The following is a 22,030-nucleotide window of genomic DNA, read 5'->3' as shown; positions in this document are numbered from 1 at the left end:
ATGGACACATGGTGTATTTTGCAATAATGCTCAGGGTGGACACCTGAGTCGATCTAACCATATCCGTCTGTCCGTGACATAGCTTCCATATATAGCTTTCGGCCGATACGCACTTACGCCCAGAAGCCAGAATTTTACTTGGATGTGCGTGAAATTTATAACATGAAGTTGAATTAACATTTTTACTATGAATGTCGAATACGGTTGAAAACGCTTCAGATTTAGATATAGCTCCCATATATATCTTCATGATATGGGGATGGTAAAACATTTGGCCGTTGGTTAGTGATAAGGAATCATGAAAATATGCAAACAAATTTGCCTGCATTTGTGGAGATTTGCGTCCACCATGAGGATCAAGTCATTTTTCAAAAAGACAGCAAAACCCAAGCATACTTACAAAATAAAATAGTTCTCAAATGCTCAGAAGGCTCCGATTTCAATCCCATTGAGAATTTATGGTCTCTGGTTAAAAGGTGCTTGAGATTACATCAAAGAACACCAAACAATAGATGAGATCTAGAGCCAAGCTCAGCACAAGTAGTCGGATATTCCAAAAGAAATAATAAAAATCTTAGTTGAAGTATTTCAAGACGAGTTAAAACCATAATTAGAAAAAAGTAGGTACTATGGGCTACTGGGTTTAGACTTACATTTTTATACCCTCCACCATAGGATGGGGGTATATTAACTTTGTCATTCCGTTTGTAACACATCGAAATATTGATCAAAGACCCCATAAAGTATATATATTCTGTGTCGTGGTGAAATTCTGAGTCGATCTGAGCCTGTCCGTCTGTCCGTCTGTTGATATCACGCTAGCTTCCGAACGAAACAAGCTATCGACTTGAAACTTGGCAAAAGTAGTTGTAATTGATGTAGGTCGGATGGTATTGCAAATGGGCCATATCGGTCCACTTTTACGTATAGCCCCCATATAAACCGATCTCCCGATTTGGCTTTCGGAGCCTCTTGGAGGAGCACCGATATAGACCAATTTTTGCTTGGTCTTTAGAGAAGATATACTAACACCATGTACCAAATTTCAGCCGGATCGGATGAAATTTGCTTCTCTTAGAGGCTCCGCAAGCCAAATCAGGGGATCGGTTTATATGGGGGCTATATATAGTTATGAACCGATGTGGACCAATTTTTGCGTGGTTGTTAGAGACAATATACTAACACCATGTACCAAATTTCATCCGATCCGGCTGAAATTTGGTACATGGTGTTAGTATATGGTCTCTAACAACTATGCAAAAATTGGTCCACATCGGTCAATAACTATATATAGCCCCCATATAAACCGATCCCCTGATTTGGCTTGCGGAGCCTCTAAGAGAAGCAAATTTCATCCGATCCGGCTGAAATTTGGCACATGGTGTTAGTATATCTTCTCTAAAGACCAAGCAAAAATTGGTCTATATCGGTGCATAATTATATATAGCCCCCATATAAACCGATCACCAGATTTGATCTCCGGAGCATCTTGGAAGACCAAAATTCATCTGATTCAGTTGATATTTGGCACGAGAAGTTAATATATGGCCTCAAACACCCATGCAATAATTGCTCGAAATCGGTGCATAATTATATATAGCCCCCAGATTTGACCTCCGGTGCCTTTTGGAGAAGCAAAATTCATCCGATCTGGTTGAAATTTGGTACGTGGCGGTAGCATATGATATTTAACAACCATGCCAAAAGTGGTCCATATCAGTCCATAATCATATATAGCCCCCATATAAACCGATCCCGAGATTTGGTTTTGGAGCATCTTGGAAGAGCAAATTTTATCCGAGTCAGTTGAAATTTTGTACATTGTGCTAGTATATGGCCGTTAACAACCATGGCTAACTAGGTCCATATCGGTCTATAGTTATATATATATAGCCCTCAGATAAATCGATCCCCAATCACTCAAAAATTGGCCCATATCAAGTTCATAATTGTATATAGCCCCCATATAAGCAACCCCCATATTTAAATTCTGGCTCCTTACGTACCATGCAAAAGTCCATATCGATTCGTAATTATTTGTAGACTTACCTACACATACCCTTTTTGTCTAATATATACTACGTATGGACGATTTAAGATACCACAACCCAACTAATTCCATTGTGGATGAAGTCTTTCGTAGAAGTTTTTACCCTATCCATGTTGGAGGGTACATAAGATTCGGCCTGGCCGAACTTACGGCCATATATACTTGTTTATTCTAGTAAATGCATTAGTATAGGTATATTTTATCGGAATGTACAGTTTTGTTTATCAAGAAATAAAGTAAAAATGAAATAAATTTTGTAGCAATTGGACTTGATTGACGGTCTTTATTAAGCAAATAAAGCATACTCTTAAGTGGTCAACATGCACTTGGTTTTGCTAACCACTGTAGCTTAAAGCCGAAATTGATTAATTTGTTTTTAATTTCAGACGATGAAAAAATTAAAAAAACGAGTATAATAATATTTTACATAAAACTCAAATTTTAAACCTTCACACAATTATGAACTTTTTTCTTCGAACCAGAACCCCGCAAGTTTTTTCAGTGGATTGTTGTTTACCTTGATGTTGAAGGAAACCATGCAACAATTTAAAACTATAAAATATATAGATTTAAGATAAAAATTTTAGGATTACTGTTTTCAACCAACCATTCGTGGATGGATAAATTAAATTTTTTCAAAATCACATTATTCAATTTTACTTCCTGCATTTTCATTTTCTCTCCATTCCTCTCATGAAGTGGCAGTAATATTTAGCACATGCAAACATTTTGCCGGGCCATTAGGTGCTAAGAAAAATTGTCAATATTTCCCCTTGGTATATTGAGTGCACGCACTTCACACATCGTAAAGAGGTGCCATTGAATGGCACATGGTTGAAGCCATTAGATGAGAGTGTGGGTGTAAAAAAACTGAAAAATTTTAGTCGACCACCTCATTAAGGAGCCACTCAATATTGTATTTTGTAATGGCATCAAAATGTATATCCTTAGTAAGTGCTGAGGCAAATATATGAGGAATTTTAGTCGCTGGCATCTGCTCGATGAGGTGAACTTGCACTTGCATTAGATGCACAAGGTATAAAACTAAAAACCAATGTTGTAAAGGCGAATGCGGACGCACTATTCACATGTATTATACTATTGCCCTTATAGGACCATTTAAAAGCGCCATATAGTTGTTGCTATTATTGTTTTGTTTTTTTTTTTTTTTTTTGTTTTAGTGGTGCTGGTGTATAATGGTGCACATATACACATTTATCCATTTTACCTTCATCCTTAGTGTGTGTGTGTGTGGCGGCATATGGCATTCTATTCACATCCTGACATTGGTAACAGCAGGTGGTTTGCGTTTATTTCTGGGTTAAGGTGGTGCTTATGCCCATGTTACTTAGTACGTTGGGATTTGTTTGACAACATCTCCTGTTGTTTGATATTAGATTTGGCCATGTTATTATCCACAGTTAGTGTTACTGATGGTTATCGCGGTAAGTGCGGTTCTTAGTCAGCAGATAAAAATGTTTCCATTTTTCGCCTTCCCTTTTGTTGCGTGACTAGCAACAGTTTTTGGGATATTTTAATAGACTGTAAATGTTTTTCGCAATCTTTGTAGGTGGAATAAAAGCAAATTTCAATATTATTTAATGGGCCATAGCTAATTGGAGGGCCATAAGTGGGAAAGGAATAGGAGAAAAAAGCTAATGCATTCTGCAATTTCTTTTGAGTTTGCAATAGCCAGCTTTACTTCTGTTAACCAGGATCTCAAGTTTCGACAAAAAAAAAACAAGAACAACTTCACAAAACAAAAATATGACCAACATATTTCCAATAAGAGTTGTTTGAAAGTGACGAAAGTGAAGTAACCAATTATCTGATACAATTTATTTTTCATCAAATTAAACAATGAATTAAATCTGATAAGAAAATACATAAAAAATTGTTAATTATCCTCATCAATAATTTAATTAAATAAACAAGTGTGTTCATCCGAAATGTCGGCCAGGCCAAATTTTATGTGTCCTCTATCAGTCTTGTCAGTATTTTATTCGCTCTTGTACACAAATTGGGACGCTTTCATGCCCAAAAATTAAAAAGTTCCTCATAAAATCTACCAAAAAAAATTCCTCATAAAATCCACAAATTATATAAAAAATTTTGTCATACCAGCTTGCTCCAGCAGTGGCTCCAAAACCAAATCTCGGGATCGGTTTATATGGGGGCTATATATGATTGTGGACTGATATGGACCACTTTTGGCATGGTTGTTAAATATCATATACTACCACCACGTACCAAATTTCAACCAGATCGGATGAATTTTGCTTCTCCAAAAGGCACCGGAGGTCAAATCTGGGGATCGCTTTATATGGGAGCTATATGTTATATAATTATGGACTGATATGAACCACTTCCTGCATGGTTGTTGGATACCATATACTCACGTACTAAATTTCAACTAAATCGGATGGATTTTGCTTCTCTTAGAGGCTCCGGAGGTCAAATCTGGTGATCTGTTTATATGGGGGCTATATATAATTATGGACCGATTTCGACCAATTTGTGCGTGGTGTTTAAGGCCATATATTAACACCACGTTCCAAATTTCAACTGAATCAGATGAATTTTGGTCTTCCAAGAGGCTCCGGAGGTCAAATCTGGTGATCTGTTTATATGGGGGCTATCTATAATTATGGACCGATGTGCACCAATTTTTGCATGGTGAATAGAGACCAAATACTAACACCATGTACCAAATTTCAGCCGGATCGGATGAAATTTGCTTATTTTAGAGGCTCCGCAAGCCAAATCGGGGGTTTATATGGGTGCTATATATAATTATGGATCGATGAGGACCAATTTTTGCATGGTTGTTAAAAATCGCATGCTGACACCATGTATCAAATTTCAGCTGAATCGGATGAAATTTGCTTCTCTTAGAGGCTCCGCAAGCCAAATCGGGGGATCGGTTTATATGGGGGCTATATATAATTATGGACCGATGTGGGCCAATTTTTGCATTATTATTTTTCTATAAATTCAAGAAAATTTAAAATTTATTACTAAGTTGTTTCACTTGTTAAAGAAAATTTTGTAGTTTGAAGGGAATACTTGGAGTTCAAAATTGCAAGAATGTCTTTAGTGACATACGAAGTTCATGATGGACGCAGTTTTGGACACATTTACAAATTTAAAGAAATTCTGAACTATTTTGTGGAAGACACGAATTTATTTAATCTTTATGCTTCATTTAAGTATATTTTTTCCTCGGTTTTAGTTAATTTTACTAACGTAGTTAATTTTACTAAAATTTTTATCGGTTTTAGTTAATTTTACTAAAATTATTAGAATAAAGGACACTTTCTCCAAACGTAATAATTTCATGAACTAAAATAAAGTTAAATTGGCTTTAGTGAAATAGAGAGTTCACTTTTTTTTTTTAAGTGTATATACTCAAGTAATAAAATAGGGTGTTATATCAATATGACGAGGAACCATCTTTATCATTTCTATATTTCTACATCATCGTTTCTACATGTACGCAGGGCGGGCGTGTTAATCATTGCACCACAGGTGGCTCCCTTCAGTTTGCTATCACCGCTTGTCTGACAGCTGGCAGATTTATTCAAGTGACAGTTACTTTACTTTGTTGCATTACACTTTCACCACCCTGAATACATATAATTGGAATATTTTAATGCAAATAAAATTTTTAACAGTGTATGGTACAAAAACCAATATAATAATTGAATATATTTTTCTATATTAAAATTTCATTGAATCTTTTATATATAATTTCAGCTCCTACGGGTAAACCAATACCCACAGCAGCCCACAATACATCATCCACCTCTGTATATATTTCATGGAAACCACCGCCACCCGATACGATATTAGGAGAATTTTTAGGTTATCGCATAACCTATAGACCACGAGATCGCAACCCCAATGATACCAAAGAAATCTACATTCGCGACTCTACCATCGAGGTAAGTTAAATGATAGTCATTAAGAAAATATTACGCTAGGAAAAACACATTTAATGGTATACTAACAACAAAGAATGTTTACTAACAAAAACAGCGTATGCCAAGAAAATTAATAAAAAAAAACACATACATTTACATAAAAGCTATTCTTTTTTCTATATAATTGGCCCTTTTCAAAGCTTCAACGTTTTTATGCATCAACTTTGAGATTACAAAACTGACAAAAAAAAACTTTAACAAACTTTTTCGTGACAAAGTGGCACTCAAAAGAAATTTCGCATTAAAACTCTTTTTTAAAAGAAACTTTGAATTCAACTGTTTTGTGGAGTACATATGAGAATGGATGTGTATTTGAGTGCTAGTATGTGTGATTATGCCTAATAAAACTTTAATCCTGGCCATTTGCATACATTTGGCAAAACGATTTTTAATTCATTGCGTGCATAAATAATTAACAAGGCCATAAATTCCCCTCTATACCCTGCGCCCCGCCAGCCAACAGGCAACCTAAATGCCTTTGTAGGATTTTGTGTTAAAGTATTACACTCCAACTCACTCACCTACTCATTTTTTCTGAATCTGAGTTGAACTTTATTTCAAATGTCACAGTTTTTGTTGCTCTTCAAAAGTTCCTGGCCAAAGAGCTTTGGCTGATGGTCTATGTTGAACTGTTAAATGAGCTAAATGTGATGCTATTTTAGTATATCCGATGATGTAGCAACCTAACGAATACTCGCACTCTCCCCACCCCTCACCATCCCTCGGCTACATCTTCAAAAGCATTTAAAACTATTTTTAATTTCAGTTTAGCAAACTTTCAGCTTCCCACTACAATCCATAAAATCCAAGTGAACCATCGCCGCCCCGTTGTTCCTACAGTTTCACTTAGAGCGGCACCTTTTCACAAAAACCAAAAAAAAAAAAAAACTCAAAGCCGAAAACAAAATTTATGAACATATTTTTAAGTTAAATATGCTTCAAAAAGTTTTAGGCACTTAACATTAATGAGTTCAGACCCAACGTTGCACACACACACACAGGAGAGTGAGAGCAAGTATGTTGTCTCACCGAGTGAATATATATATGTGTGTGTGAGTGGAAATGTTGCAAATTGTCGTTCAAATGAGTTGAAGGGTTCCCCTCTCTTACAAGTGTACGAGCATTGACGGAAATATTTCTCATTAGATATGCAAATAGTTTCCATAAGTGTCTCTGTGTGTGAGTCTATCTTTACTCTACGAGATCTCTTCAATCCAATATAATCTCTCTCATACGCACTTAGCGAATGTTTCTACCTTCATTATCTCTGGTGAATTATTAAAAATGATTTAATCTCATTTTTCTTTAGAAACTTCTCATGCCAGTTAACTCCCAAAGTGTTTGCTACGAAATTGTTAAAGCCACTTCAAGGCTATTACGGTAAGCGAAAATATTAAAGGACTAAATTACATATTAAATTAGGAAAAAGAATCTTGGTTATATTGTACGGAAAAGAACTATTTCCGCAAAATGATTCTAGGAAAACTTGGATGATCCTTTTAGTAGAGGAACTAAGTACTTCATAACGGTTTGTGATGTCAATGGAGATTTGGTACAAGATGATTTAGAAAAAGACCATACACTCAATGCACCTTTTTCGACTCGAATGTTTAAGAATACAATAGAAATGAATCCTATAGATGATTTTAATTCGCTAATGACCCTAAAACACAATTGTTTATTTTAGATGAAACTATTCACTATGATAGATGATAAAATTTCAAAATTATCTTTAGGAAAAAGTTGTGGACACGATGCAATATAATGTAGAGGGAACATTGTGTCACATATGATCAATAACAACAACGTAATAGTTTCAACAAGTATATACGGCCGTAAGTTCGGCCAGGCCGAATCTTATGTACCCTCCACCATGGATTGCGTAGGAACTTCTACTAAAGGCTGTCATCCACAATCGAATTACTTGGGTTGCGATAACACTTGCCGATGGCAAGGTATCGTAAAACTTTTTAACACTGTCTTCTAAATTGTAAGTTAGCCCATACGGGGTATATATTAAACAAAAAAAGCCAATTAAATACGTATATAATCTAGTTTGACAAAATTTTCTATAGAAATAAAATTTTGACAAAATTTTCTATAGAAATGAAACCTTGACAAAATTTTCTATAGAAATAAAATTTTGACAAAATTTTCTATAGAAATAAAAATTTGACAAAATTTTCTATAGAAATAAAAACTTGACAAAATTTTCTATAGAAATAAAATGTTGACAAAATTTTGTATAGAAATAAAATTTTGACAAAATTTTGTATAGAAATAAAATGTTGACAAAATTTTCTATAGAAATAAATTATTTACAAAATTTTCTATAGAAATAAAATTTTGACAAACATTTCTATAGAAATAAACTTTTGACAAAACTTTCTATAGAAATGAAATTTTAACAAAACTTTCTATAGTAATAAAATTTGACAAAATTTTCTATGGAAATAAAGTTTTGGTAGATTACAAAATTTTCTATAGAAATAAAATTTTGACAAAATTTTCTATGGAAATAAAATTTTGACAAACATTTGTATAGAAATAAACTTTTGACAAAACTTTCTATAGAAATGAAATTTTGACAAAACTTTCTAGAGTAATAAAATTTGACAAAATTTTCTATGGAAATAAAGTTTTGGTAGATTATTTTTGGCGATATGGACCAGTTTTTGTGTAATAAGTCATCGGCTATATATAACTAAAGACCGGTATGGACCAATTTTTACATGGCTGTTAGAGGCCATATATTGACCAAATGTACTAAATTTCAACCGTATCGGATGACTTTTGCTCCTCCAAGAGGTTCCGGACGTCAAATCTGGGGACGGTTTATATGGGAACTATATATAATTATGGACCGATATGGACCAATTTTTGCATGGTTGTTAGAGACCATATACTAACACCATGTACCAAATTTCAACTGGATTGGATGAATTTTGCTCTTCCAAGAGGCTCCGGAGGTCAAATCTGGGGATCGGTTTATATGGGGGCTATATATAATTATGGACCGATATGGACCAATTTTTGCATGGTTATTAGAGGCCGTAAACTAACATCAGGTACCAAATTTCAACCGGATCGGATGAATTTTGCCTCTCCAAGAGGCTCCGGAGGTCAAATCTGGGGATCGGTTTATATGGGGGCTATATATAATTTTGGACCGATATGGACCAATTTTTGCATGGTTGTTAAAAACCGTATACTAAGACCACGTACTAAATTTCAACCGCATCGGATGAATTTTGCTCCTCCAAGAGGCTTCGGTGGTCAAATCTGGGGATCGGTTTATATGGGAGCTATATATAATTATGGACCGATATGGACCAATTTTTGCATGGTTGTTAGAGGCCGTATACTAACATCAGGTACCAAATTTCAACCGGATCGGATGAATTTTGCCCCTCCTAAAGTCTCCGGAGGTCAAATCTGGGGATCGGTTTATATGGGGGCTATATATAATTATGGACCGATATGGACCAATTTTTGCATGGTTGTTAGAGACCATATACTAACATCAGGTACCAAATTTCAATCGGATCGGATGAATTTTGCCCCTCCAAGAGGCTCCGGAGGTCAAATCTGGGGATCGGTTTATATGGGGGCTATATATAATTATGGACCGATATGGACCAATTTTTGCATGGTTGTTAGAGACCGTATGCTAAGACCACTTACCAAATTTCAACCGGATCGGATGAATTTTGCTGCTCCGGGAGGCTCCCCAAGCCAAATTTGGGGATCGGTTTATATGGGGGCTATACGTAAACGTGGTCCGATATGGCCCATTTTCAATACCATCCGACCTACATCAATAACAACTACTTGTGCCAAGTTTCAAGTCGATAGCTTGTTTCGTTCGGAAGTTAGCGTGATTTCCACAGACGGACGGACAGCCGGACAGACGGACAGACGGACAGACGGACAGACGGACGGACGGACAGACGGACGGACGGACGGACATGCTTAGATCGACTCAGAATTTCACCACGACCCAGAATATATATACTTTATGGGGTCTTAGAGCAATATTTCGATGTGTTACAAACGGAATGACAAAGTTAATATACCCCCATCCTATGGTGGAGGGTATAAAAATGTACCCAGATAGTTTGTACACATGCTAAAATTAACTAATATTTATTGCGACAAAAATTATTTTGTTTTACTTTATTTTTAAAATTTTGTAAGAAATTCTCCCCAGCCCATCGGATTTTTCCTTTATTTTAAGTATGTCTCAAAAATTTTATGAACTAAATGCCTGTAAAATTTTAATGGCATACAAATAAGTTCAATGCTAACTAAACAAAGAAAGTTTTTTTTATAGACTTCTCAAATATAGAAAGAATGAACTACAGCGTGATTGAAATGGTAATGATCTGGTGTCTAAAATTTTTTCTTTGTTTTTAGTTCACTAGAAGGATGCATTTCGTAAATGGTAGATAAAATGCCAACAAAAAACTACATGAGTTTTTTCCCACAGAGGAAGTGAATGTTTGTCAAATTTATGAAGAACAAAGAGAAAGAGAACAAGTACATACAGCAGAAAGTTCGGCCGGGCCGAATCTTAAATACCCACCACCATGAACCAAATATTAGGGTTTCCTTTGAAATTTCAGGAGGGCTTGAGGACACTTCCCTAAGATAAATTTAAAGATTTCGCCAATAAGGACTATATCAGTTTCTGGATTTATAAGAACCATTTTTGTTTGAGTTTTAGAGGAATCATTAACATCTCTTGTGAGTGTGCAAGAAAATTATAAAATAACGTCTTGATTTGAAATCTTAAATCTGTAGATTTTCACCCGAGAAATAAAATCTGGAAATTTTACATTTTTACATTTACAAGCGAATTTCATGATCAGTGCGCCTTCTATAACCTCAAGAAGTGAAATCGGTCTATATGGAGGCATTACCAAATGGACCGATAAAAACTTAATCCGATACACGTTTTTGTGAGCCTAAAATACCACAATATTTACAATTTCAGGCAAATCGGGTAAGAACTACGGTTTCTAGAAACCCAAGGAGTTAAATCGGGAGATAGTTCTTATGGGGGCTATACTAAAATATGGATCGATACTCACCGTTTTCGACACACCTCTTTATGGCCCGAAAATACCTCTAGATTTCCAATTTCAGACAAATTGCATAAAAACTTCGGATTCTAGAAGCCCAAGAAGTAAAATCGGGATATCGGTCTATATGGGGGCTATACCAAAACATGGAACGATACGGACCATTTTCGGTACACCTTTTGATGGTCCTCAAGTACCTCTAGATTTTCAATTTCAGGCAAATTGGATAAAAACTATGGTTTCTATAAACCCAAGAAGTAAAATCGGAAGATCGGTCTATATGGGGGCTATATCAAAATATGGACCGATACTCACAACTTTTGGCGCACGTATTTGTGGTCTTACAATACCTCTAGATTTCCAATTTCAGGTAAATTGAATAAAAACTGCGGTTTCTATAAGCCCAAGAAGTAAAATCGGGAGATCGGTCTATATGGGGGCTATACCAAAACATGGACCGATACTCACCATTTTTGGCACACCTCTTTATGGTCATAAAATACCTCAATATTTCTATAAGCCCATGACCCCAAATAGGGAGGTCGGTTTATATGGGGACTATATCAAAACCTGGACCGATATAACCCATCTTCGAACTTGATCTGCCTGCAGACAAAAGACGAGTTTGTGCAAAATTTCAGCACGATTGCTTCATTATTGAAGACTGTAGCGTGATTACAACAGACAGACAGCCAGACAGACGGACATCGTTATATTGTCTTATAATTTCTCCCTGATCAAGAATATATATACTTTATATAGTCGGAAATCGATATTTCGATGTGTTACAAACGGAATGACAAACCACCATTCTATGGTGGTGGGTATAAAATGAATCCAAGCACTTCACTGAAATCTATGATTTGGCTTTGGCAAAGGAAAATAATGACTTATTAAGGCAAAGACGACTTCGGAAGGTTCAACTGTAATTCACTTTGGGTTTGGTGAATTATACGAATTTATTCTGATATTTGGTTGATAGTTTTGCTTCAAGTAAAGCTTTCTGATGAGAAATGTGGTAATTCAGAAACGCCCATTTAACCAACTTGCAGCCTACAGGTCTTTGTCCAATTAAATTTGCCAACCATGCTTCTCCTCTATTGGTTAAGGTACTCTTGCCGTTTAGTAAACGCATTACAATCGTTTTTGTAAGACTTCTCCAAAACTTATACAAATATTAATCTCCCAGCAAAAAATTTGGAAGTTCTTCTTAAGGCACAACTTTAAAAGCACTTCCAAAAATGTCCTCCCAAAGATGTTCTTTATTTTAACTGCACAGGAAGTTCATTTGAGTCAATTTTTTATAATCCGCTTTTTTTACATTTTTAATGTGAAATTTAAAATTATATTGTTTCAAATGGGTTAAAAACAGATTAAAAATTAATAAAATAGTGCAAATTATTTAAATTTTGCCGAAAAAAATGCGACATCCTTTCTGAAAAAATTGCGAATTTTTGAAAATATTTTATGTCAAGCATTGCAGACAAGCGTTATAATGCATTAAAAATCATAAAAAAATTTTAAAAATTATTTATTGGTCAAAATATCACAAAATTTCTTTATTCACATCTAATTCAGTGGATTCGCATCACAGCTTCGAATATAGCCTCTGATTTATTTTGACGATTTTGCATATTTGCCTTGGTGCTGTTTTGAAATCACGTTGACCTCAATTCCACGGAATTTTCTTTTATGTAAAGCAATCCATTTTAAAGTCCACTCGTCTAACCCTAAGAAGTTAGAATGTACTACAAAGTTGTTCATTATTTTATAGGCTACATTTCTTCCATTGACTTTTTTGTAAAATATTCAATAGTTCAAGAACAGTAGTCAAAAATCGGAAAAATCGGTGATAAAAGTGATATTTTTCGATATTTTTTGCGGTTTTGGGCATTAAGATGAACAATTTCCGAATTAATATATTCAGCACTTTTGTTGGCCGAGTCAAGAGCTACAACTTTTTTGAATACCTCAAAAATAAAGTCACAGCATTTTCCGAGCTATGTCCATACGAAAAGTGCTCAAAATGGAATTTGGTGACAAAATTTTAGAGGCTCATAATAGACGAACGACAACCAATCTAGTAAAATCCAGAAATTACTTTTCTCTTCTCATGGAGTACTTTCGGCTGGGATAAGCGATTTTTTGTTTGGAATTTTTGTGTTGCACTGTGTCATTAAACTGACATTTATTTGTTTTTGAATAACTTTTTTAAAATATCGCAAAAATCCGATGAATGGTACATATGTTCGAATTTAAATTTTATAGAGCCTTGATATGTATAAAGCTTTATGACTTCTTCAAAAATGTATTTATTTAAAGAAGCAAAGATGCTGCTTCTCGGCTTAGAGTCAATACCAAAATCCATCAGTGAAGGCGAAACTGTTTGGATCAAAGTAAAGTTTTTTTAAGATTTTCTATGAAATATTTCACAAAATCATTTGTGACATATCATTTATTCTATCTTTGTTTATTGCATATCCTAACATCGCTATATATAAAAAATTCCCGTGTATAAATATATTTTAATACATGTTTTGATATAGTTACCATATTTCTAAGAAATATATAAATGAGCCACTCTTTTTTCAGTCTTTCACCTCATATTACATTTAAATTGCTTGCTATATGGTGATGTTGCTAATGGTTTACCATCAACTTAACGAACACAACCACAGCCTTGTCCACAAACTTAAACTACCTCCACATGTAAGACAATTTGATTTTCTCTAAAGCTTTCGGTTAATGGATTTGAAGTGTAATTTTCCAAAAGCTTAAGAGTACAAAAACTCATTTAGAGTTTTAGTTGGATGGTAAAAGTTTGCTATGTTTTCCTTTCACCAACAAAAAAAAGAAAAAACACACAGAATAAATAAACGGATTGTACCAACGTCTAAGTGATGATATGCGGTTCTTTAGTAGTTCTCGTAATTGGAGGATTCTCGTTGGTTTGCCAGTTGCTGCTTGAATTATCTTTAATTTTTTTTTTTTTTGGGAGGGGGCTGACTTTCATTAGCCGGTTTTGTATACCTGCATATTTTGCTGGTCGTCTTTGTACATTCATTCCATTTACATTATTTGCATAAAATTGCAAAGCATGCATATTCATGCATGCCTGCTGCTTGCCTTGGTGCCAGCACATGCATGCATGCTTGCAAACTTGTATGCAAAATGTTTCTTTATTGGCTTCCATTCATATATCCGGTGGTTTCGTTCTATGCTAACAGATACCTATATTTAAGAAAGAGAGAAAGAGAGAGAGAAAATGTGTGTATGATGCTCTTACTTGTTTATAGTGCATGAATCCATTGCAGAGCTTAACATATGTAATAGGTCCAATTTTAGATAGTTTATGGCAGAAAATATCGTTTTCCTCATAATCCTCTATGTTTCTTATACGAGTATTTGGTGTCCATCTTTTACAGTACTATGTAAATGTTTCGCATTTTTTGTTTATAACAGTTTTCGGCTTAAATGGAAATTTTAAATACCTTATTACTTCTAAATCTTACATAAGTTGGAAATGAGGGTATAACAATTTTGTTTAAAATTTGTCGTGCCGCCTTTTCATGTCATCAACTATATTACTGAGTTTGCATTTTTATTTGTGAACAGCAATACGTTTATTGAAAATGTTTCTGTTTATAAAATTACCCAACGCATGGTCAAATTTGTGAAAATCGGGCGACACATAAAATGGAGCTATATCTAAATCTGAACCGTTTAGAATGATTTTTATACCCACCACCATAGAATGGTGACGGGGGTTAAACTTTAATAATAAGGCTCCGCAAGCCAAATCTGGGGATAGGTTTATATGGGGGCTATATATAATTATTGACCAATGTAGACTAATTTTTGCATAGTTGTTAGAGACCATATACTTACACCATGTACCAAATTTCAGCCGGATCGGATTAAATTTGCTTCTCTTAGAGGATTCGCAAGCCAAATCTGGGGGTCCGTTTATATGGGGACTATATATAATTATGGACTGATGTGGACCAATTTTTGCATGGTTGTTAGAGACCATATACCAACACCATGTACCAAATTTCAGCTGGATCGGATGAAATTTGCTTCTCTTAGAGGATCGACAAGACAAATTTGGGGGTCCGTTTATAAGGGGGCTATAGGATTTCGATGTGTTACAAACGGAATAACAAAGTTAGTATACCCCCATCCTATGGTGGAGGGTATAAAAATGTTAATTCAAAGATACAAGATCCTTAAAATAAGTCTTAGCCTATATTTGAAGCGTTTTTTATCTTAAATCTAAATTCATTTAGTCTAAGGACGATTTCTTTAAATAAAAATTGTTTTTCTTACTTTAAGGAAAATATGCCTTAGCTCAAAGACACATGATATTAGCTGAGGGACGCAAATTTTCAAAATTTGTGTCATAAATTTAATAACACAATTTTTTGAAGCAAAGATTATAAACTTTCGTTTAATTACAATTTCATTATTTTAAAGAAATTTGTCATTAATAGTGTGTAAATTGCGCGTTCTAAAATTGAGGTTGTGTAATTTTTAATATCACGTAAATATTTTCAGTGTACATCATGCCCTACTACCAAGGCCGAATTCAGGGGGGGATGAGGGGGATCAAACCCCCCCCCCCCCGAAATGAATGAATATTTTTATATAAATAAATATATATTTTTAGCTGCATAGAAAAATCTTATCGAAGATGTTGAAGGAAAGCTGAAGGTTTTATTTTGAAAACGCTTACCTATAAAACTTGCACAAATCCTAGAATACTAGTTGAAAAGCCCGTCAAACGACGGTCGAAAAAACAAATTGTTTTTGTTCTCGCACCACAAATTTCATTTTTGGAAAATGTATTTCTGCTTTTTATGTGTGTTTGTTGTTCTTTTTGTGAACATGACTCGCTTTGTTTGGCCATAGCAACAACAACGAAACAGACAAACACACATGTGTAAATGAAATGGCGCAAAACCTGCGAAAAGAACCTGCCTAATTCAGCGATGGAAGCACTTGGAGAGTGCAATAAAGAGATATTTCCAAACGTGCATATTCTTTTAAAAATTTTGGTCACTCACTCAGGGATGGAAAATACAATTTTTAAGAAAGTACAAAAAAGGTATTTTTTGAGCGGAAAGGTACTTTTTACTAAATTTCAACAAAAATTTCACTGGAAGATTATTGTCAAGAGACTGAATTTTAAAGAAAATAAAATTTTGAAAAAATTTTCTATATAAATAAAATTTTGCAAAAATTTTCTATAGCCGGCTATCATACAAAAACCTTTTTTGGGCTTTGCCCAAATAAATTTGACAAACATTCTTTTCCTCTGTTGGTTAAGCTACACTTGTAGTTTAGTCAATGTGAGGTTTTAAGCTGCAATAAAAAAACAACAACAATGCTTTAAGAACAAAACCAACAATAACAAAACAAAACGAAGGGAAATAAAATTTTGCAAAAAATTCTATAGAAAATAAATTTTGCAAAATTTTTTCTATAGAAATAAAATTTTGCAAGAATTTCCTATAGAAATAAAATTTTTACAAAAATTTCAATTGAAATAAAATTTTGACAACATTTTCTAAAAAAATAAAATTTTGCCAAAATTCTATATAGAAATAAAATTTAGACAACATTTTTTACTGAAATAAAAAATTGAGAATATAGAATCGCATTCTTTTTTCGACTAAAACATTCTTGAAGTTCAATAAAATCCTGTTTTTGACTATATCTTTTACAAAATTGAGATTTTCTTCCCACATGAACATGTCTGTTTTGCAATATTTGTAAAAGACTATTAGCAAATAAGGTTGATAAAGACTTTCTCAAAATATTAAAATATTTTGTCAAAGCTATTGTACCATAAATCTGATATCGACTCAAAAATGTCTACACAAAAGGTACTAAATCATTCGCGGGGGTACTACGGTACTGACCGGGGTGAAAAAGTATTGAAAAAAGTACTTTAGTACTGCATTTTCCATCCCTGCAGTTACTACGTGCTCCTCCGAACGTTCATTTTCAAAAATGAAGAGATTAAAGACGTATCTTAGAAATTCGACTGGTGAGAGTAGACGCAATGGATTGGCATTAATGTCGGTTCATCGCCGAATAAATGTGCCGACTGAAGAAGTCATTGATTTATTTGCTGCCCAAAAAGCCCGTCGGCCCAATTTAATATTATAAAAATATTGTATACATACCTTTGCATAAATAAAATTTTCTACACATGAGATTATATGAATATTTTTTTAAAGTTGAACCCCCCCCGAATTAAAATCCTGGCTACGGCCTTGCCTACTACTATCTCGAAGTCAAACTAATTCTAACATTCTTGCAGTATCTGCACGGACGAAAAGCAAGCAAATAATGTTCATAAACTAGCATAATATGTTTGGGCCATATATGTTAATATGTTAGAACATATTATGTTTTGGACATAAAATGTTTGTAAATATAATATGCTAGAGAGTATACTGCAAGTGAAATATTGAAAGTAACCAATTGGCGCCTTAAAAATATATCCACACAAATAAAATTGCATTAACATTTTTTTCTACCAGTGTATGCTCTAAGATGAAACATAATATGTTTGAACAATACAAACAATCTTTTGTTTGGACCAACCCTGAAAATATATATGCTTGAAGCAAAATGTGTTTGGGGTATATGTTACAGAACCGTTTTTTTTTTTTTTTTGAGGGTGTGAGAAATCAAATTATTTGTAGTTCGAATCTGAATTTGAAAATGAAAGAAAACTCTTTCAACGAAAATTTACAATTTGTAACAAAATTAAAAATGTATTATAGAAATTAAGATGTAGAGATGGACATGTCTTCTTCGTTCGTCATTCAATATCAAGGCATAACAAACCACAATATCCTTTGGCCTTAGAAACCTTACAAGAGACAAAACTAAAGCAACCCAATTCACCCATTCACTTCCATAAGAACACACACACACATAAATAAATCAGAAGTCTTAATTTACCTATAAGTCGAGGTTTTACAAACAGCTTTGCTGTCATTATCAAGGATTCCACCATTACTTGGCCAAACATGTTAGTTGCAAATGCAAATGGAAAGTGCTTGGGCAATAGGGGCTGCCTTGCCATAGCAAAAGGCCAGCATAGAGGCGAATATGAAAATTACCCCTAACCCCATTTAGCCATGCATTGCAAGGTGAACAGGTTTGCACTAAAACCACACATACATTAACAACCAAAGCTACCCATAGCACTCGAGCCAATGCCAACTTTTAACACCCCTACGTTCCAGTTTTTTTCTGTTTTCTGAACAAAAACAAAAAATCGCGCCTCCAGAATATAAAAAAATGAACCTAAAAGGACTTAATGTTTTTCCCTTATAGTTTTTCTGTGGCTAGGCTGGCTTTATGCCAGTAATTGTCTAGCTAAGTTGGAATGTGTGTGTGTATAGATGAGAGCTTATGTAAGTCTATGTGTGGGTGCGGTTGCATGATTGTGCCTATGTATGGCTAAGGTTTTGTGTCAACTTTTTTAAGGATTATCATGCAATTTTCATAACTTTGTGAGATTTTCCCAGGCTTTGGGCCATAAGGTGAAATGGTGTGGAGAAAACTAGGGGAAATTATGAGAACAGATTTAGTGTTGTGGGATATTTTCTAATAACTTTGATTTGGAAAAATTTGCAGTTTGCATACCCATAGAAACAAAGTGAACTGATATTTCGATTTTGCCGATTTAGCTTTATTTTAGGTAATACAAATTAGTTGAGTTCAGTTAAAATTTGCCAACAATGAGAAAATTTTTTTTGTTTTAATTATTATTTTTACTTTAAAGACCCGAACTAAAAATTAAAAAGTTTTTATACTAATGAAGTATAAATTTACCTAATTCTAAATTCGCACAAAATTGTTCATATTTTTCTAAAATGGGTTAATTTTACTTGAATTGTGTTCATAATTTTCTCAAATGAACCAATAATGCTTAAATTATGTCAGTTTTGAACTTTGTATAGCCCTAAAACAATTTGAAAACAAGTAACAAAAGTCTAAAGTCGGGCGGTGGCGACTATATTATACCCTGCACCACTTTGTAGATCCACATTTTCGATACTATATCAAATCCGTCAAATGTGTTATGTGCTATATATAAGAGTGTGTGTTCCCTTATACAGATACATAGTTAAATCTGACAGAAACTTGTGGTAAATTTCAAGGCGATTGGACTAAAACTGCAACCTAGACTTTGATCATAAAAATGTGTTCGCAGACAGATGGACATGGATAGATCGACTCATCTCCTTCTGGGTGTTGCAAATATATGCACTAACATATAATAACCTGTTCACAGTGTGGCGCAGGTTATAAAAAACTTATTTGTATCATGTTGCAATCAATAAAATATTTTAACTTAAATATTCTAAAATAAACAAACATTTCTTAATTTTTTTTTTTGTTTTTTGTTAATTGTTTTTTTTTTTTTTGGGGTCAACTATAAACATTTTCCTGCTCCACTTTTTATCCTGAAGTTGGCTGGATGATCGTCTTTTTACCTATTCATACATTAATTTTTTTTTTTTTATAAATTCTACGATTTTTATACCCATCACCATAAAATTGTGATGTGGTTTATAACACATCGAGATATCAATTTCCAACTATATACAAACAGAAAAATATCACCAAAACATTTCCAATTAAAAAGTTGATTGAAGTTGACAATTTCTTCAATTAACAAATTAATTGATACAATTAACTTTTTAAAATTTTGAAATAAAAAATTAATTGATACAATGAACTCTTTAATCAAACTCGGAAGACTAAGTCAATTAAAAAAGTGATGGAAAATTTTATTATAATTGATATAATTGATATTTTTAAAATTTTGAAATAAAAAACAAGTATATACGGCCGTAAGTTCGGCCGGGCCGAAGCTTATGTACCCTCCATCATGGATTGCGTAGAAACTTCTTCTAAACACTGCCATCCACAATCGAATTACTTAAGTTGCGGTAACGCTTGCCGATGGCAAGGTATCTTAAAACCTCCTAACACCATCTTCTAAATTGTATGTAAGTCCATACGTGGTATATATTAAATAAAAAAAGATCGATCCAATACGTATATAATTCAGTTTGACAAAGTAGACATAACATTTTGACAAAATTTTCTACAGAAATAAAATTTTAACAAAATTTTCTCTAGACATAAAATTTTGAAAAATTTTCTATAGAAATAAAATTTTGACAAAATTTTCTATAGAAATAAAATTTTGGTAGACTATTTTTGGCTCTAGTGGCAACCATGATTATGAACCGATATGGACCAATTTTTGTGTGATTGGACCAATTTTGGTATGGTTGTTAGCGACCATATACTAACACCACGTTCCTAATTTGAACCGGATCGGATGAATTTTGCTCCTCCAAGAGGCTCCGGAGGTCAAATCTGGAGAACGTTTTATATGGGGGCTATATATAATTATGGACCGATATGGACCAATTCTGGCACGCTTGTTAAAGATCATATACTAACACCATGTTCCAAATTACATCCGACCTACATCGATAACAACTACTTGTGCCAAGTTTCAAGTCGATAGCTTGTTTCGTTCGGAAGTTAGTGTGATTTCAACAGACGGACGGACATGCTTGGATCGACTCAGAATTTCACCACGAGTGAAGTGATGGGCAATTTTATTATAATTTTTAACTAAAAATTTATTTCATTCAATCAATTTTTTTATCAAACTAAGAACACTAAGTCAATTAAGAAAGTAATTGAAAATAGTTACGTTTTAATTTTTTAATCAAGTATTTTTTTAATGCCCAATAAAAACTGTGATTGATACTATCATTTTCGTGATTGAAGACATTTTAATTAAAAAAAATTAATTGGATCAATTAATTTCGTGATTGAATAAGAAAAATATTTTTTTGTGTGCATAATATATATTCTTGATCAGGGAACAATTCTAAGACGATATAACCATATTGGTCTTTTCGTGTGTTTGCCTGTATGTTATGTTGTAATCACTCTAATAATGGAGATCGTCCTGAAATTTTGCCAAAATTCGTCTCTTAAATGCTGGCAGGTCAAGTTCGAAGATGGGCTATATCGGTCCAGGTTTTGAAATAGTCACATATAAACCCACCTCCGAAATTGAGGTCTTGGGCTTCCGGAAACCGTATTTTTTGAAATTGGAAATCTAGAGGTATTTCACCCCACATAGGCCGATCTCCTGATTTGACTTCTTGGACTTTCCTGCAAATTGATATCTTAAGGTATTTAAGACCAAAAATAGGTCCACCTAATATGGTATGCATTGGTCCATTTGTTAGTACGTGCCAATATGGACCGATCTCCTGCTTTCACTTTATGGATTTCTAGAAACCGTAGTTTTTCTCCGATTTTCCTGCAAATTTATATCTTAAGGTATTTAAGACCACAAGTAAGTGGTTTTTATCAGATCAGCCTGAAATTTAAAATCTTGAGGTATTTTATGGTCACAAAAGTTGTGTCGAATGTGGTGTGTATCGTACCATGTTTTAGTGTAGCCCCTATATACATCGATTTCCCGATTTGAATTCTTTGGATTATAGCAACCGTAGTTTTTATTCGATTTTCCTGAAATCAAAAATCTAGAACTGTTTTATTACCACAAATAGATACACCGAATGTGGTGTGTATCCGTCCATTTTTTGATATATCCCCCATATACATCGATCTCCCGATTTGAATTCTTATTACGACAATTTTTATGCGATTTTACTAAAATTGGAAATCTGCAGGCCCACCAGTTTTTATCGCTTGATTTTTAGTAAGGCCTCCATATAAACTGATATTCCGATGTCATTTCTTGAGGGAATGAAGGAACATAGGTCAACTAGCTTGCTCGAAATTAAAATTTCCATATTTTACTTCTCATTCAATAATGGGGGTAA

General features: G+C 33.9%; 1 protein-coding gene across 1 annotated transcript in view; it reads left to right on the top strand.

Moving 5' to 3' along the window:
* The window catches only part of Ptp99A (Protein tyrosine phosphatase 99A), an 873,279-nt gene that overhangs the window by 411,576 nt on the left and 439,673 nt on the right, over positions 1–22,030 (top strand). The window contains exon 6 of the mRNA XM_075294575.1: positions 5,807–5,994. Coding sequence (XP_075150690.1) covers positions 5,807–5,994 — 188 coding nt within the window. The remainder of the gene's footprint in view (positions 1–5,806; positions 5,995–22,030) is intronic.

Source organism: Haematobia irritans, chromosome 1 (assembly GCF_050003625.1).
Source record: "Haematobia irritans isolate KBUSLIRL chromosome 1, ASM5000362v1, whole genome shotgun sequence".
Classification (NCBI taxonomy): Eukaryota; Metazoa; Arthropoda; class Insecta; order Diptera; family Muscidae; genus Haematobia; species Haematobia irritans.
The sequence above is the reverse complement of the archived record's forward strand: the minus strand, read 5'-3'. Positions and strand labels throughout refer to the sequence as shown.